This window comes from Phocoena phocoena, chromosome 16 (genome assembly GCF_963924675.1).
Source record: "Phocoena phocoena chromosome 16, mPhoPho1.1, whole genome shotgun sequence".
NCBI lineage: Eukaryota > Metazoa > Chordata > Mammalia > Artiodactyla > Phocoenidae > Phocoena > Phocoena phocoena.
In genome coordinates this window covers 40,912,679-40,928,959 of record NC_089234.1, presented here as the reverse complement: position 1 = coordinate 40,928,959, position 16,281 = coordinate 40,912,679, and the positions used below count along the sequence as shown (strand labels likewise).

General features: G+C 32.1%; 1 protein-coding gene across 8 annotated transcripts in view; it reads left to right on the top strand.

Moving 5' to 3' along the window:
- Positions 1-16,281, top strand: part of PCDH15 (protocadherin related 15) — a 714,536-nt gene that overhangs the window by 687,235 nt on the left and 11,020 nt on the right. For 4 of the 8 annotated variants that reach the window (XM_065894177.1, XM_065894176.1, XM_065894172.1 and 1 more), the window contains 4 exons: positions 2,803-3,021; positions 4,915-4,923; positions 5,775-5,945; positions 8,132-8,137. In XM_065894177.1, coding sequence (XP_065750249.1) covers positions 2,803-3,021; positions 4,915-4,923; positions 5,775-5,945; positions 8,132-8,137 — 405 coding nt within the window. Of the gene's footprint in view, positions 1-2,802; positions 3,022-4,914; positions 4,924-5,774; positions 5,946-8,131; positions 8,138-12,868; positions 12,935-15,481; positions 15,501-16,281 lie in introns of all 8 variants that reach the window. The other 4 variants (XM_065894178.1, XM_065894173.1, XM_065894174.1 and 1 more) reach the window with 3 other exon arrangements.

Below are 16,281 nucleotides of genomic sequence, written 5' to 3'. Positions count from 1 at the left end.
GGCTAATTTTTCGATCTTAGGAAGAAATTCTCCTAAAATCCATTGACTATCTGGATTCAACCTTGCCTAGAATGAAAAAGCATCTGAAAAATAAACTGGCAAAATGAAGTATAAACATAAGAAGTTCACAGCATATTACAGAAAAGAAAAAAAAATCATAATAGAAGTCAGAATATATTTAGAGGACAATCAAGATACAACCTGATAATTGCATGTATCTCTGAGGTAAAAATGTAATTAAAATATTTCATTACATTACAGGTGAAATAAATGAAAATGTTGTCATATGTCCTCGAAAAGTACCTGAGTATGTTTTAAAACTATTGAAACAAACAAAAAAAGACTTAATCGTAAAGGAATAAAAATTAGATAAGCCTTATATACATCCCACCTGCATGATGAAATGCCAAAAATCAATGGGATCAAATCCACAATATTTTAAGGAAAATGTTATGACTTAAGAATCTTGGCCTAGGCAAGTTGTTTTGCATATATACAGCAAAAAAGAAAGATATTCTAGATCAGTTATGGATTCAAAAGCTATCAACTCTTCTAGTAAACAATTACTTACGATTACCGAAATTGAGAAATAAAACAAAACGAAGATCTAAATAATGGAGTTATTGTAGTGTAAAAAGACTAATAAATCTTCCTTTAGGTGGTTTGGATATCAAATAGAATCCAGTAGGAATCCAAAAGAATTGTGATCCGTGGATCCACGTGATAGGAATAAATTTTCCCTGCAATTAATGATCTTCCTCTGCTTCTGATCCTTCCCAGTTTCTAATGATACAGTTCTTGCGACATAACTCTTATCTGTACTTCATTTGGAATTTCTTACTTTATCTGATAAACAATTCAAACAAAGTGTTTTACAATTCTATTCCAATCTAGAACTTAGAACAATGGGTAAAACTTTATTATACTTCTTAATGTATCTGAAAATGGCCTGGAAAAATTGATATAAAAAGTATATTTTCATCTACAAAAGCATATTCGTAAAAAAAAAACAAAACAAGGAAAGCATCCTAACTGCCTTAAGTTATAGCATGAAAACTTAAATGAAAAACTGTGTAGCTTTAAAACTAAAATTGAGTTACTTGAGCCATTAGGTTTCCTAAATTGGAAGATTAATAAACTATCCAGTGGAATTCATATCTGATATCAAGTATCTCTTTGTTTTTTTCTGTATGGAAGCTATGAACAGTGTGTTTAACTAGATTTAAAGTCAGCATGATCACTTGGAAAATTAGAATAAAAAGTATTCAAAGGGATGAAATAGCCTGTAAAATGCACAAGCATAGTATTCTTTGGTTACCATTTGATGGTGAAATTTTGGGCCATTTAAATCTTTTCTTTCACATTTCTTTGTATTTCCACATCTTCAGCATAAGTATGGTATTTTATATTAAGACATGTATTTCTAAAATATTTTCACTTTGTGTATGCTGTGTAGTTACAAGTATATAAAAATGTTTATTAATAGCAAAAAAAAAAGATTAGACTTGAGTACACCAAAATATTAGCAGTAGTAATCTTTGCATTGTGGGCATTTGAGTAATTTTGCCTTTTGAACTATTTTGTGTTTTTCAGTTTTCTATAGCAAGACATTTCACCTTTATAGATAAAAGTCTTAAAAATTAAAAAAAATACCTAAGACATATTGCGGCTTTGTAGTTTTAAGAACATAATTGTTGCTTCAATATTATAGGATTTGTAAAGGATCATTTAAGTGTTTCTGGGGAATTTTGGAAAAAAAAATGCCTGCTAATTACAGCATAAAATATGTAAAAAAATTGTTCAGTCTAATAGAATTAAGTAACAATTATTCCTTAATTCTCCTCCCCAACACAATGCTCATAGTTGGAATTGCATTATTTAGAGAAAGGGTTTGCAAGAACTATTAGATTAAATTGACCACCAATTCCTGTCATCCTGACTACACTGATTTACTACCTGCATCATTTATTTAGTTTTCTCTTTCCAGGAAGAAAAAACTTTTTAATTTGTTCACTCCTAGCCCATGAAGTTATTTTGGTTTGAGATTTGAGAGTGTCAGTATTTAAGGTGGTGTGTTGAAACACAAATATACACTATGAAGGCTTGGGTTGCTTTCTCAGATTTGTTTCCCTAACTGTGTAGCTTTGTGGTCTGCAGGAAGTCAGTATTAAGGTTCTGTTTTACAGGACTACTTTGAGAACCGAAGGATATATAATGCAAGAATATATTTTTAAACTATACTAAATAATTTAGAATATTATATTTTATCCCACCTGAATAACTTAAATAATCTCAACATAGTGATATCAATTTCAATGACATTGGTAATTATTTTCCCCCAGTCTGTAAGTGTATTAAGTAAGGGTCATTGTTATTAGTATCTTTGATATGTGAATATAGAGGTGTTACTCTTCTTTATTGGTCTTGCTTTTTATATATGCTTTTCTTATTCATAATAAGACTTCTGACTCAGCTTATGTTATAATTAAAGAAAATACTAAAAGGTATCACAAAAAATATTTTGTTAAAAAAAAAGCCTTTCAGGCTCCCCTGCTGGCGCAGTGGTTGGGAGTCTGCCTGCCAATGCAGGGGATGCGGGTTCGTGCCCCGGTCCGGGAGGATCCCACGTGCCGCGGAGCGGCTGGGCCCGTGAGCCATGGCCGCTGGGCCTGCGCGTCCGGAGCCTGTGCTGCGCGATGGGAGAGGCCGCGGCAGTGAGAGGTCTGCATACCGCAAAAAATAAATAAATAAATAAAAGCCTTTCTCTGTTAACGTCATTGCTTTTACTGTTTAACAATAAAGATTTTTAGATGGCAAACTCCTCGATATCAATAAAGACTTTCAGCCGTATTACGGGGAAGGAGGACGCATTCTGGAGATCCGGACTCCAGAGGCAGTAACCAGCATTAAGAAGCGAGGAGAAAGTCTAGGCTACACAGAAGGGGCCTTGCTGGCTCTGGCCTTCATCATCATCCTCTGCTGTATTCCTGCCATCTTGGTGGTTTTGGTCAGCTACAGACAGTAAGTATTCATACATGCTGAACATGGATAGTTCCTCAAGAAGACATTATCAAAAAACTATCTCTAAAAAAAAAAAAAAAAAGCTATCTCTGCTAAAATGGCTTTGTAGATGTAAAATATTAAGGCTGCAGCCATTTTGGGAGTGCTGTATTTTTCTTGTACCAAATGACCTTCCTTTAAGGGAAAGCAATACAAACTTTCAAAACATTTGTCACAGATTGCTCAGTGTTCCTGTGCTCTTAAATTTTCTTATCTGCTAGGAATATTAGGTTACCTCCTGTAGCTTTGTTTATGCTCTTCATCAGGTTAAGAGCCTTGCAGGAAAGGTACGAGGTATCCTGGGGCAAAGGCAGTGAAATGTCATATAGAGATAACCCAGTTCCAAAGGAAGGTCTGTAACCTAAATACATTGTCATGCTAGGTTTTTATCCGTATTGTTAAATTTACCTCTATGCAGATGATTACAATGTTTGAAAAAATCATTTAAAAATCGTAGCACACAATATGTAATTTTCCATATGGTTTCTTCTTTCCTGGCTAGCCTTGCTAGAGCCTATACTGTAACATCTAACATACAGTAAGAAATAACATACAGTAAGACATAACATACAGTAAGAAATAATGGTAGAATAGCTACTCACCATTTAAAATACAGAGAAAGGACTGAAAAAGTCCGTATATATTCTTAAACTGTTATCTTTGTTGTGTAACACTGAGAATTTTCTGTTGAATTAAATAAGATAAGGTAATTCCAACCTGAAAGTTATAAAGTACCCTCTGCATGAAGATACTATAGGAATATCTTCCTTCACAAAACTAATGTGAAGTTGCAAACAGAACATTTAGGTTGATATATTGGAGTTCAACGTGTGTTAATAACTCAGTTGATATGCCAAATCTAAAGCCTATGCACAAACTTAATAACAAATTTATAGATTAAGCTATCAATCCAATATTAATTTTCATGTTAAATTTAGTCTGTATTACAGTTTTTCTTTTTCATTCAAATATTTCTCAAAGGAGCTTTATTATATCCTGCTAGCATTAAAATCAGTGAGAAAACTTCATATATTTGGCAGACAATGCAGTGATCAAAACTGAAGCACCCTGGATGTTATGTTAAATGGTCTGAATTTTAACAAAAAATTAAGATGCTTAATATTTAAACATTGTAAAGATGCATTATTTAATCTTTTTAGTTCAGTAATCAGCCTAACACTCTATGAATGAATTTTGGTAACTCTTTTTTATAGAGTAACAGAAGTAAACATGTTTCAAAGTAAAATTCTAATATTTTAAAACCTAACTTTTGTACATTCGTATTCTGCTTATAAATAGATTAGAATGAATGGTTATTCTTTAATACTAAGATGTGTCTTTGAAATTTGCTATGCATGGAAAACAAGGAGGCACATGTGAAAAAAAGTGTCATAAATTCATTACCCAGGAGTGGCACCTTCCAATTCTAGCTTCAGCTTCAAAGTGAGGCCAAGAGTATAATCAGGGATTGCTGCTTGACTCCATTCTTTTAATATTGTTCAAGTGTAGTAAACCAAAAAGCTAATTATAAAGATCATATCATCTTTAATATTCCATTTCTCTATCAGTGTTGAAATTCACATATGCATGTTTTAATCCAGTTTTTTTATTCCATTGTTAATTTCTTTGTTTTCCTGCAATGAATGTTTTAACATCTTGTAGGACTGTGACAGTGGTCACCATTTTCACTTTTTGAATTGAAATACATAGTTCCCCTACTATGTCATTAAGTCTGTGTCATTATGAGTTTAACCAGTAAATTATTCATAATTTAGATTAAATCAAATGTTAAAATATTATGCAGTATTTCTCATGTAGCTTTCTCTCTTTTTTTATTCATTGCTTCCCAAACAGGTTTAAAGTGTAAGTATAATTACCAATATTTTGCATATGATTTTATGTGATATAAAAAGAAAAAAAAAGAGATAACGCTGATAAGGTAGGCAGCCTGCCCTGTACCATGTATTATTTGTCTATTTTGTATTTGTATTTTGTATCTGAGCTACTTTTTAGTTCAAATTCCTTTGTGGTTTTGTATATATAGAATTGAGCTAGTTTTAGACAATTGTATACAAGTGGAAGAAATGTGAAAAAGACAGTTTGCCCTTATAGCCTCCATCCACCCTTTGGGATCTTGATTTTGAGGCAAGAGTTAACAATCAGGATCCAAGAAAGTCAAAAAAGAGCAGCTTACCTCCAATGCAAGAACCACAGGCATTCCTAGGGATTCAAAGCTAACCAAATCTCCCTCCTAAATGTGTACATCTACATAGCCCCTGTAAACTAATGTCAAAAATGCTTTAAATCATTTTTAAATAACTTGTCTTTAAATAGATGAAAGGAAAATTATGTATCTTCTATATGCCTCATGTTATGAAAGAGATCCATTAAACAACTACCAATTATCAATCACATTTTTTATAAATATTTTGCCTTCTCCCTTTAATGTTATCATTTAACTTAATTTGCAAAATTTTCTACTGAATTCTACCTGTTTTTCAAGGTGTAAATATTTTAAAGAACTAAGGAGAAGGGGTTATACATAAAAGATACTCTGTGGAGATGCTTTTGTAATTTTATCAGTTAATAAGTTCAAATATTTGTGTAAAAATGTTTGAGTTCCTCTGATAACGACTTTATTATTGAAAGGTAGTCTATTGATAAGTATATGATTTCTAAAATGAGTTTTACAAAACATCCTTACTTTACCGAAGGCGCCAAGCTGAGTGCACCAAGACAGCCCGACTCCAAGCCACCGTACCTGCAGTGAAACCTGCAGCGCCTGCCCCTGCACCAGTGGCCGCGCCCCCGCCGCCCCCGCCGCCCCCGCCGCCCCCGCCGCCTCCAGGGGCGCATCTCTATGAAGAAGTGGGGGACAGCACGATGTAAGTAGACCTTTCAGGGGCTTTTAGAAGTGGGTTTTGATGGATGCTGTGTGGTGAGTATTTAATTTCAACTTGATGTGGAAGTACCGTTTAGGCCTGCTTTATTACATTATTTCAAACAGAAGATTGTTAAGATGAGAACCTAAGAAAAGTTAAATTGAAAAGTAATAACCAAGAAACAAACAAAAGATCATTAAAAAAAACTGAGTAACAGGAAAGAAGTATTCAATTTGAGGAGACATTTGCAGATGAATAGCTTGAGTATCATATTTAATTTCTAAACCTTCAGAATCAGGCATTTTCCCCCAAATTAAAAATTAATTCTGAAGATATATTTTCTCATAAAAAATAAGGAAAATAAAGCACAATCGTAAAATAGTAATTCCTGATTTGGTATCAAAAGCCAACTCCTATTTGGTAAGAAAAAAACAATTCTGTGGTCTAAAATAATAGACTTTTCTAAGATACTACTTTAAGATGTTATACAATAATTAAAATCTGAATGAAAATAAAGAATTAATATTAAATATCTAACCACTTAGGAATATTCTTTTCATCATATTCCTCTCTAATGGGACTGCTGTCTTGTTATATATAACTTAATATTTATAACTCTTGTATATACTCTCATATAGAACTTAATATTTCTCTTGCACTATTTGGACTCTCTAAGCAATATTAAATCATCATTTTTGAAAAAGTCTTTTAAATTATTGCTAAAAGACTTCATAGTTTCTATAACGATGCTACCCTCAAACCCTTATTTCTTTTGGAGATGTTTAACTTGTCTATATTTTTTAAAAATTCAAGAGTAACTGTATCAACACGAAATGCAGAACAACCAAGGATATTATACAATTTTGAATATGATTAAATTAAATCCAGGAAAATTTTATTAACTGGAATTTGGTGGAATGAGGGGCTAAGACACATTCTACTGTGTTATATTTGTAGTATTTACTAGTAGGAATAAAGCGAGCCTCAAAAACTATGAAATTTACCTTTTAATGGGAAAACTGTTTTTAAACATATATATCATATTATAGCTGTATTAATACTATTATACAAGGTTATATTGAAAATAGTTTTTAAAATGTTAAAACTGATTTTAATATATATTTTAATGCTAAAGTTGAATTTAAAAGAACTTAATGCCTGGCATGCTACTTCTAGAGTAATAATATAATATAGGATTCATGCTTTAAATTTTTTTTCATTTTTTTATAAGTTGAAAATGATGGTCTCTTTTTGAATTATTGGTGAATGTAGGAATTGAGCCAATAAGATTTGATTCTTTTTATGTTGACCACAATTAGCAAAACGTGTGAACTAAAAAAAGATTTATATGGAAAGTGGAATGCGTTTTATTTGAAATTAGTGAGGGATATATATTAATATATGTATACTATGACATCACCTGGAATCATATATTTGATGATGATAATTTTCAAATAGCAACAGTTAGGGATTATTTTTATTTGGAAAATTGTGGTAGATAGTAGAGGATTTTGCAATTCTAATATGTATTTATTGAAGTGTCAAGTTCTACACATTTATTTGACAGATGTTTAAATTATCTATTCAAAAACCTTTTCAAGGATTCTAAGCATAAATTACTAGAAAATAAGCTATCTCCAAATGAATTATCATCAAATATTTTCTTTAAAAAATCAAAGGTCATTTTGAAAAAAAAAAAAGCCTTCACAAAATAATTAACAACTTCATGTAGATTCAACAATTACTCTGTAAGAGTCGTCATAGTACTTCTGTATTCCTTCAAACAATACTTACGTCTTCTTTATAAATCAGTGTGGAGTAACTTTTCACTTAGGACATAGAAGCAATTCTTAGAATCTCATTTAAAATTTCTGTTTTAGTGTTGAAGTCATCCACGTTTGATAGAGGTGAATTTTACCTGTGTATAGGAGATAGATAGCTAGGTGTAATTTTTTGTGATAAGACAACCAAATAAATGCCGTATGAGTTTATCTAAAGCATTATTAAAATTATTCATATGAATAAATACAAAGAAAATATAAGATACATGCATTTTCTTTTTTGGATATGAATATTAAGTGTTTAAAGCAAGTTCCTGTTAATATTTTCATAATCATCTCAATTTAACTATAGTCAAAACTTTTTTTTTTCTATCACATGTTTTCTCTTTCTCACCTGTGGATACATAGGCATAAGTAAGTAAATAATATCATTCTAATACAAGGGTATTAGAAAAAAAAAAAGATGCAATAGAATAGATTAACTGCTGTTTTAGACTATATACAGTAATCTTCATCTTTAACTGTACATTTACTTTTAAAAAGTTATATCTTCTATACCTCATTCCCTCTTGATATCTTGAAATTGCATGAGTTTAAACAAGTGTTCCCACAGATAGTACCTGTGCCTAGCAAAAGGAGTTTCAAAACTCTCATTTTTTAATTTGTTAAAAATATTTATGGATATCTTTCCATCAAAAATGATGTGGTATCGTGCAGACAGTTCTTTCCAAGAAAAAGAAAACCAAGAACAGATCTACACAGAAACAACTGCTATATAATGTCAACCCTGATTTTTAAAAACTACTTTTTAATGTTTTAAAAGTGATTGCTGTTTGTTTAATTCAAGTTGTCTCCACTTTTTGAATTATTCAGGAGGTCCTGACCACCTCTAAGAATTCTCTCTTCCAGTTTGTATTTTTGCCAAATGCCACAATAATAACTTTGGCTTTATATATCATTTTATTGTCTCACCTCTCATCCTAATTTTTATTAGGATGTGGCTTTGTGTCAATGTGGCTTTTAATTTTTTTTCAAAAAATTTCCCTTTTATTTCATTTATACTATGTTGGTAAATATTAAATAACGAAAATAAAACTCTGAGCTTGAGAGTAAAGTCTAATGACAAACTATTTAAAACCACAAGTCCCCAGTCTTTCTGGGGAAAGGGTCCCAATGCTTTCATTAGAGACACTTATTTGTGTCCTTTGACTTACCCAATTTTATCTATGACGCATAGCCACTATGACTCAATGACCATGTCTGAGCAAATCTTTCAGTGATATCAAAACTATGTTGTATTAGTATATCTTTTCATTAAAGTGAGTCTTGATTGAAATTTGATCCATATCATGTTCAAAAGAAACACCAAAAGCCCCTCTTCTTATTTGTAATATTTATAGTGTTTTTAAACTATTAAGCATAAAATTGAGGGGCTCTTTCTGTATCCTCTTGCAAGCTTTATGTCAAATAGGAGAGTACTTTTAGCTCCAGGACAGAATTACCAAAATGAGAGATAATGGACAGGTACTGAATCAGATGGATCCTTTCCTCAAAACGGTCAGTTCTGAGCATCCTTAACCAAGGCAAAGGGTATGAAACCACTAGCCAACATGCTGGTCTGCAATTTGGAGAACTGTGATTTATACATGAGAGAACTATAATGTGTGGTCATGGAAGCTTCACATGGAAACTAAAAAAAGAAAAAAAAATCAGTGTGCAGATTGACACATTTTTTAAAAAATGAAAATTTCTCATGCTGCTCACAGCTCTCTAGCTTTTCCTGCCCTTTTTTGAGAACAGAAACATCAAAGTAATGGCTTGCTTTAGATTAGTGTTATTTGGCCTTTTATATTTTGAAGTAGTAATGAGAACCATAAAAACATCTTTCTCATAAAAGCTATGTCACAACCTGTTTCCTTACATTTCATTATCTTCTTTTCTTTCAAGTCTTTTCCTTCTCTACCATTTCCAACAAAGCAGGGAAAATAAATCAGTCTCAGAAGACAGGAAACATCAGCACTTTTCTTCCAGTACTGTTGAGGCTCACAAGCAGACTCATGTAGATGGATCTGTTAAGAACAGCTGGCCCAGGTCTGCAAGAGAATTCACACTGATGTCTGATGATGATGACTTACATACCCACAGTACCATTTACAAGGAATATACAGATCAAAGACCAACAAATTCAGACTTTTTACTAAGAACAGATTTTGTAGAGTCATTTTTATCCAAAACGCAAGCCAAGAATGAGTTTCTGAGGGGACCAAGAGAAAAGATTCAGAGGATGTGGAATCGGCCAGTCTGCTTACCTAGGAGACCAATGTGGGAACTTCCCAATAGGTCAGAAACCATAGCTCTAACGCAAAGGCAAAGCAACAGGCAAGAAGCTGAAAATGAAAGTACTGGAACCAATCCAAACAAAAGAGGTAACAATAGTCCCTTGCTTACAGCTGAAGACACAAATGTAACAGAAAAAGAGGAAATAAGGCAAAGTGAATCACTGATTATACAAGGAACAGAACAGTTGCAATCTCTGTCTTCAGACTCTTCACTTTCCTCTCCTTGGTCTCACCCCTCATTCGCCACTTTGCCAACCATTTCAAGACCTGTGGAACTCAAATCAGAACCTAATGTTGTTTCTCCTGCTGACTGTTCCTTGGAACTTTCTCCGTCAATGCCTTGCATTTTAAATTCTGCACTCCTTAGCAGAGAGACACCCACTTGTATGATGACTTTTGAAGCCAAAAGGGACATTTCCGAAAACCTTCCCCATCCACTAAAAATCTCTCCTCCTCCTCCTGTGCCTCTTATCCTTACTCCTTTTGCTTTTTCCAGTCTTCCTCCTTCCCCTCCTTCTAATCCTCCTCTTTGTCCTCCTCCTCCACTTCTTCCACTATCTGTTCCCCCTCCTCCTCCCTCTACTTCTCCTCCACCTTCACTTTCCTCTCTTCTTCCACCATCTCCTCCTCTTCCTTCTTCACTGCCTCCTTCAACTTCAGCTCCATCCACGAAGTGTGTGTTTACACCAGCTATTAAACACACTGTCAATGTGACACCAGCCAAGGAAATGAAGTCCACTGCAATACAGCTGTCAACATCAACAACAGTGTGTAATGCAAATCCTCAAAGGGAACCAAAAGGCATCCTCAAGCATAAAAAAAACTTAGCAGAACTTGAAAAGTCAGTAGCTAACATGTACAGTCAAATAGAAAACAATAATCCACCAGCACCCCTCTTAAAACTTCAAATGAGTTGCCTTTCAGAGACAACAAATATGGAAATGACATCTGAACAAAACCAGGAGAATTTGCACAATATTGTTAAGGGAATTGAAACACAAACTCACAGTCAGTCTACTTCATTGTAATGTTGCTTTTCTGGTTTTAAATGGACAACTCTTTTGTTGACCATAAGCTTCAAGTGGAGGCAAATTTGAACATTAAAGAAGATTCCATTCTTTTACTTGAAACTCAATGCAATGCTGTTTTTTCCTCATTTTTAATTTAAAAGATTATTAATCTCACCATTACTAACTCATATTATAGATATACCTTAATTTTCTTAACTACGAAGTAGTATTATTTGTCTACATTTATTTAAAAAGTAAGTAATTTCAATCTATTTTTCAATGGGCATATGTGGGCATGAAAGTTAGATATCCAACTTAAATCAATGGCTTGCTTGTTTATCATGTTAAGTTTTACATTTGCTTTTTGATCATAGTTTTATATTATATGAGTGTTCCAGGAAAACAGCAGACTGTTACAAGTAAGCTAAAAAATGATATATGTTCTGTTATTGCCTTGAAGCCTATGTATTTGGTAAGAAGAAATACTACCAAAGTAAAATGTTATGTATCTAGAAATGTAGGAGATGACAGACATTATGGTATTCCAAAATAAATCTCAGGTGCTATAAGATGTAGGCATCTGTTTTCTTATAAGAACACCCTTTACTCTGGCTTGCTTTTATCTTCCTAGTATGCTTATACATTTGATAAATCTTTTACTTTTTTCAATGGCTGTTTTATTCTATTTATTTCTCATTGTGCTTTCTCTTCCCTTCTTTATAATGGAAATAAATCTTGAGTTGCTGACTTCTGTTAAGACATTTCATTGTTCCCACAAATGTTTAAAGTGCTCTTTAGTTTTGCTTGTTCACATTATTATATCATCTCCTTAATTATAATTTTATCATAAGATTCTCCTTCAAAAATAATATTTATCTCCAGTTTAATAAATAAATTCTCATCCGTTTCAGCAAAAGGTTAAGTAAATGCCTACAAAGTTTTATCTAGTGTGATTTAGTTATTATTTCATTGTTGAAAATTATATTTCCATTAAGTTTATCAATAGTATAAAATGTGCTTATTATGTATTAAAATTTAGAAAAATGCATTATCAGTTTTATTCCTAGTTACTTTTAATTGCTATGGATAAATCATCCAAATTTAGCCTATAGCATGTAAATGAAATATAAAAATTTCAAATAGAAATCAAGTGGAATATATCTGGTGAACTGTCACCAGTTTTATATATGTCTTTCCTCTTTGGTTTAGGCAAAGAAAATAAAAAATTATACTCTAGGTAGAAATTTCGGTAGTTGTAGTTGTTCTTACATCTTAGAGCTAAACTTGTTAAATTCTTAAAGGCATCAGCTAAGCTAAGTACCATCTTTCTGTCCTAGTGAAAGCTACACTGGACCATCGAGTAATTACTTTGTTTTTTCCATCTCACACATGGAATAAATTTTATTTACTGGAAATCCCCACTTTGAATACAAGTGTAATTATTATACTCTTCAGCTTTAATATTTTAGAAGATATAAGTCTGCACAGAGAAAAACACAATTCTAAAATATAGGGAAAGTCTTGCTTGATAATTGCCATTGTAAGTATATTAATATAGATTCAGAGCCCTACAATGAATGCATCATTTCATTGGTTTTGTTTAACTCATATTATGTGACATTTCTTCAAGAATTTGATCTGGCATCCCCAATTAACAATACCAAATAAAAAATGTAAAGTTAATTATTTTCATTAGTTCCTCTACTTCAGATTCTTTTCATCCAAATCAAGAGTAATTTTTTTTTCCTGGAGTTCTTGAACATGATTTTTTTCTCTCTTTCACTGAAAAACTTCAGTTGGAGTTTTTGTTGGCAGCTGGTCATATGCATGAGAACTTGTGCTATTTGGCGGACTCTGAAAAGGTATTATTGACAACTGTGTAAGCGTTTAATGTGCAAGTGTGTGTGTGTGTGTGTATGTGTGTGTGTGTGTGTGTTTATGCTATTTTGTATCAACCTCTTGGAAATGTGAAAGAAATTTCTTGATAATTCCTTAGAATTCTTTGATAATGAAATCTCTAATTACCAAAGAAATATAAGAAATCCAAATAACAATTTTTATATTATTTTTATAATTTAAAAATTTTATTAGTATCTTTCTTTGACTGGGAACTCTTTTTTCTTTCCTTTTTTTAAAAAAAAATATTTTTATTGGAGTATAATTGCTTTACAGTGCTGTGTTAGTTTCTGTTTTATAACAAAGTGAATCAACTACATGTATACATATATTCCCATACCCCCTCCCTCCTGCATCTTACACTTTTCAAATGAAACGTCCATTGCCATGTTTTATGTTTAATCTAGTCTTTTACTGACACATTATATTTAGAGATTCCCTTCATCATAAAAGTCAATTGGAACATCTTCTACATGAGACCTAAAAATATCCTTTGAGTATACAAGCCAAAATATTATTTCTCTCCACAGCTCCTAAGCCCCCATAACCTGACAACCAACCTCTAAGAAAAGAATGCCCTTTTTTCATTCTGCATTTATTATGATCCAATTAGTACACAAGAAATTATTAGGTACCTTATTAAAAGACATAAACAGGTTACCATACATTATCCTTATTGTTAAAAGTAAACAGTAATACATACAAATGATGTAAAATGAAAAACTACACATTGGATATAAACTACATAACAAGACGTATCAATATCATATGAATGGCTTTATAAGGATCAGTAGGAAGTCATGTTAATTGAAAGCAGACAGATAACTACACATATTGATTCTGCTGTTTACCTTTTCTGAGTTACTTTTTGCCTTTGAGCTAAGACAAACAATACAAATAACCAAATAAAAAGCAACAAAAAGTTTCAAAAAGTATAGTTCAACAAAAAAGTATAGTTCATCTATTGATATTTTAGTTCCTATGTTATGGAAAATATTGCTAATGAAAAGAAGCAAGTTAAATATCCTAGAAAATAAAATATAGGTTTTATTGGATATTTTATATTACATATGTGACTCAGTAGTCATTATTAAAACCTAAGTATGAGCTCTCAACTCTACATATCTCTAAAAGATACAAATTGAGTAAAAGCTGAAAATGTCTAAACTTCTAAATGCTTTAGGATTATCATTCCTCTATTGGCAGAACCATATAATATAAGCACCCTGCAACACCCCCAGTGGATGCCTGAAACCTCGGATAGTACCAAACCCTATATATACTTTTCTGTCCTATACTAGTGGGTGGGTAGTGTATACAGCATGGATATACTGGAAAAAGGGCCTACTCATATCCTGGGAGGGACAGAGAAGGATGGTGTGAGGTTTCATAATGCTACTCAGATTGGAGTGCAATTTAAAACTTACAAATTTTTTATTTCCAGAACTTTCCACTTAATGTTTTTGGACCATGGTTGACTGCAGGTAGCAAATAGAGATACCACAGATAAGGGAGGACTATTGTATAAATTGCTGATAGCAATATATATGTATAAGCATTATATTACCATTATTTCCAGCCATTTCAATCAACAATGCCTTAAGCACTTAAGATGCATTCAAATAAGCAGACTTATTTTTCAAAGTCCTTGAAATATTTTAAATAAATTTTCTACAGATTGTTTTGCTGAACTTTAGAAAGTCTTCATAATAAATCTTCATTGCAGTTGTTTATTAATTTCATATAGCATAGTCAACAGCACCAGTTTTATACTTTAGGTCAAGTGTTTAATGAATAATAAATGAAAAATCTTCATAATTAATGACATTCAACATTGAAAAAATTCCATGCTTTTTTCCCTCTCAAGTACAGTCAACTGCTTCACTTACTTGTCCATTTAACTTTATAAATCTTTAGGTAATATTGAATGTTTGGCTATTATATCTCTAAAAACTTTTTTACTTCATGTTTAATAATGTAATTGACCTTTAAAGGCCAGTTAATATTTTGCATTTATTATTTTTAGAATAAATGGACACAGACAAAATCTTACAAACATTTGGAAGAATATGTTCTAGTCATGGAGATATTTTTTTTTGTCCTGTACCAATATGTTTTTCATGTATGAAGCATATCTTTTCCCCAAATGAGTATCTTACATGTATCAAGACTTGTTTAGGACAGACATGATGTAGAATATTTTTAATACAACTGATCATAACAGAGTCAAAGTATGTTATTAAACACCATTGAGATAAAATAGATTGTGAGTAGTTTGGTGTTCATATGGAATGAGGGTCTGGCGTGAAAATTATTTTTAATAATGCAGGCATGAAACCTTGATTCTCCTGTCTTGATACTGCCACAAAATACATTTCTCACTGAGACAACATTTTAGAAAAATTTACCTTCTCAGTTTTTCTCTGATTTTCTTAAGTTACCCTTATCTATAATTCTATTCAATCTGAAAATCCAAGATGTTTAATACTGATTTCTTCGTTTCTGCCTTGCAGGAGAGGTTATACATCAGAGGTAAGGGCTTTATGGTGTTATGTTACATTATAAGCTTATTAGGACAATATTTATGTTATAGGCAGGACTGATTTACATTCTTTCAAAATGAGGGTATTTTCATTTAACAAAACATAAGTATGCTTTGCTATTTATTTTCTTGTATATTTGTTGCTTCTTTGTTTTGGGGTTTTAAGTCTATTATTCAATGGGTGAATAAAGATCAACTGCCGACCTTTTCAAAGATAAATTTATTTTTTCCTGAATTATTCTCTCTCAATATTGTGACATTCCCCCAAATTTATTTTTCTAAGGCTATAAATCTAATCTAGAAACTGTTTCTAATTTAGATACTTTTTTTTTTTTTAATCAGTCCAAGGCTCATTCCTACCATGTTTGAGCTTGAGCTTTTGAAGAGTTAAAAACAAGTCAGACTATTAGAAAGCTGTGGCTTTTCTTTGTGTTAATCTGATTCTCAGTCCACAGAGAAGATACTGGGCATTCTGGCCAATGGTATTTGGTGAATAATACTGTAAGTGGTGCTATCAGTGAACCACTGAGAAGTTAGTATGGTTTGGCATACAGCTCTTCAGTTAAGAGAATGAAATAACTATATGACTTAATTGGCTAACAGTTTAGAATTCATACGTCCTAGGTTTTTTGGAAATCAAAATGAATGCATTTAAGAAAAACTGATTTTCAGGAATAATTATAACAGCTAACAGATTGAATCAGAATATCTCTAACTTCAACTTCCTACCCCTTTAAGTTAATACCTTAACTGCACTAACTCATTAACATC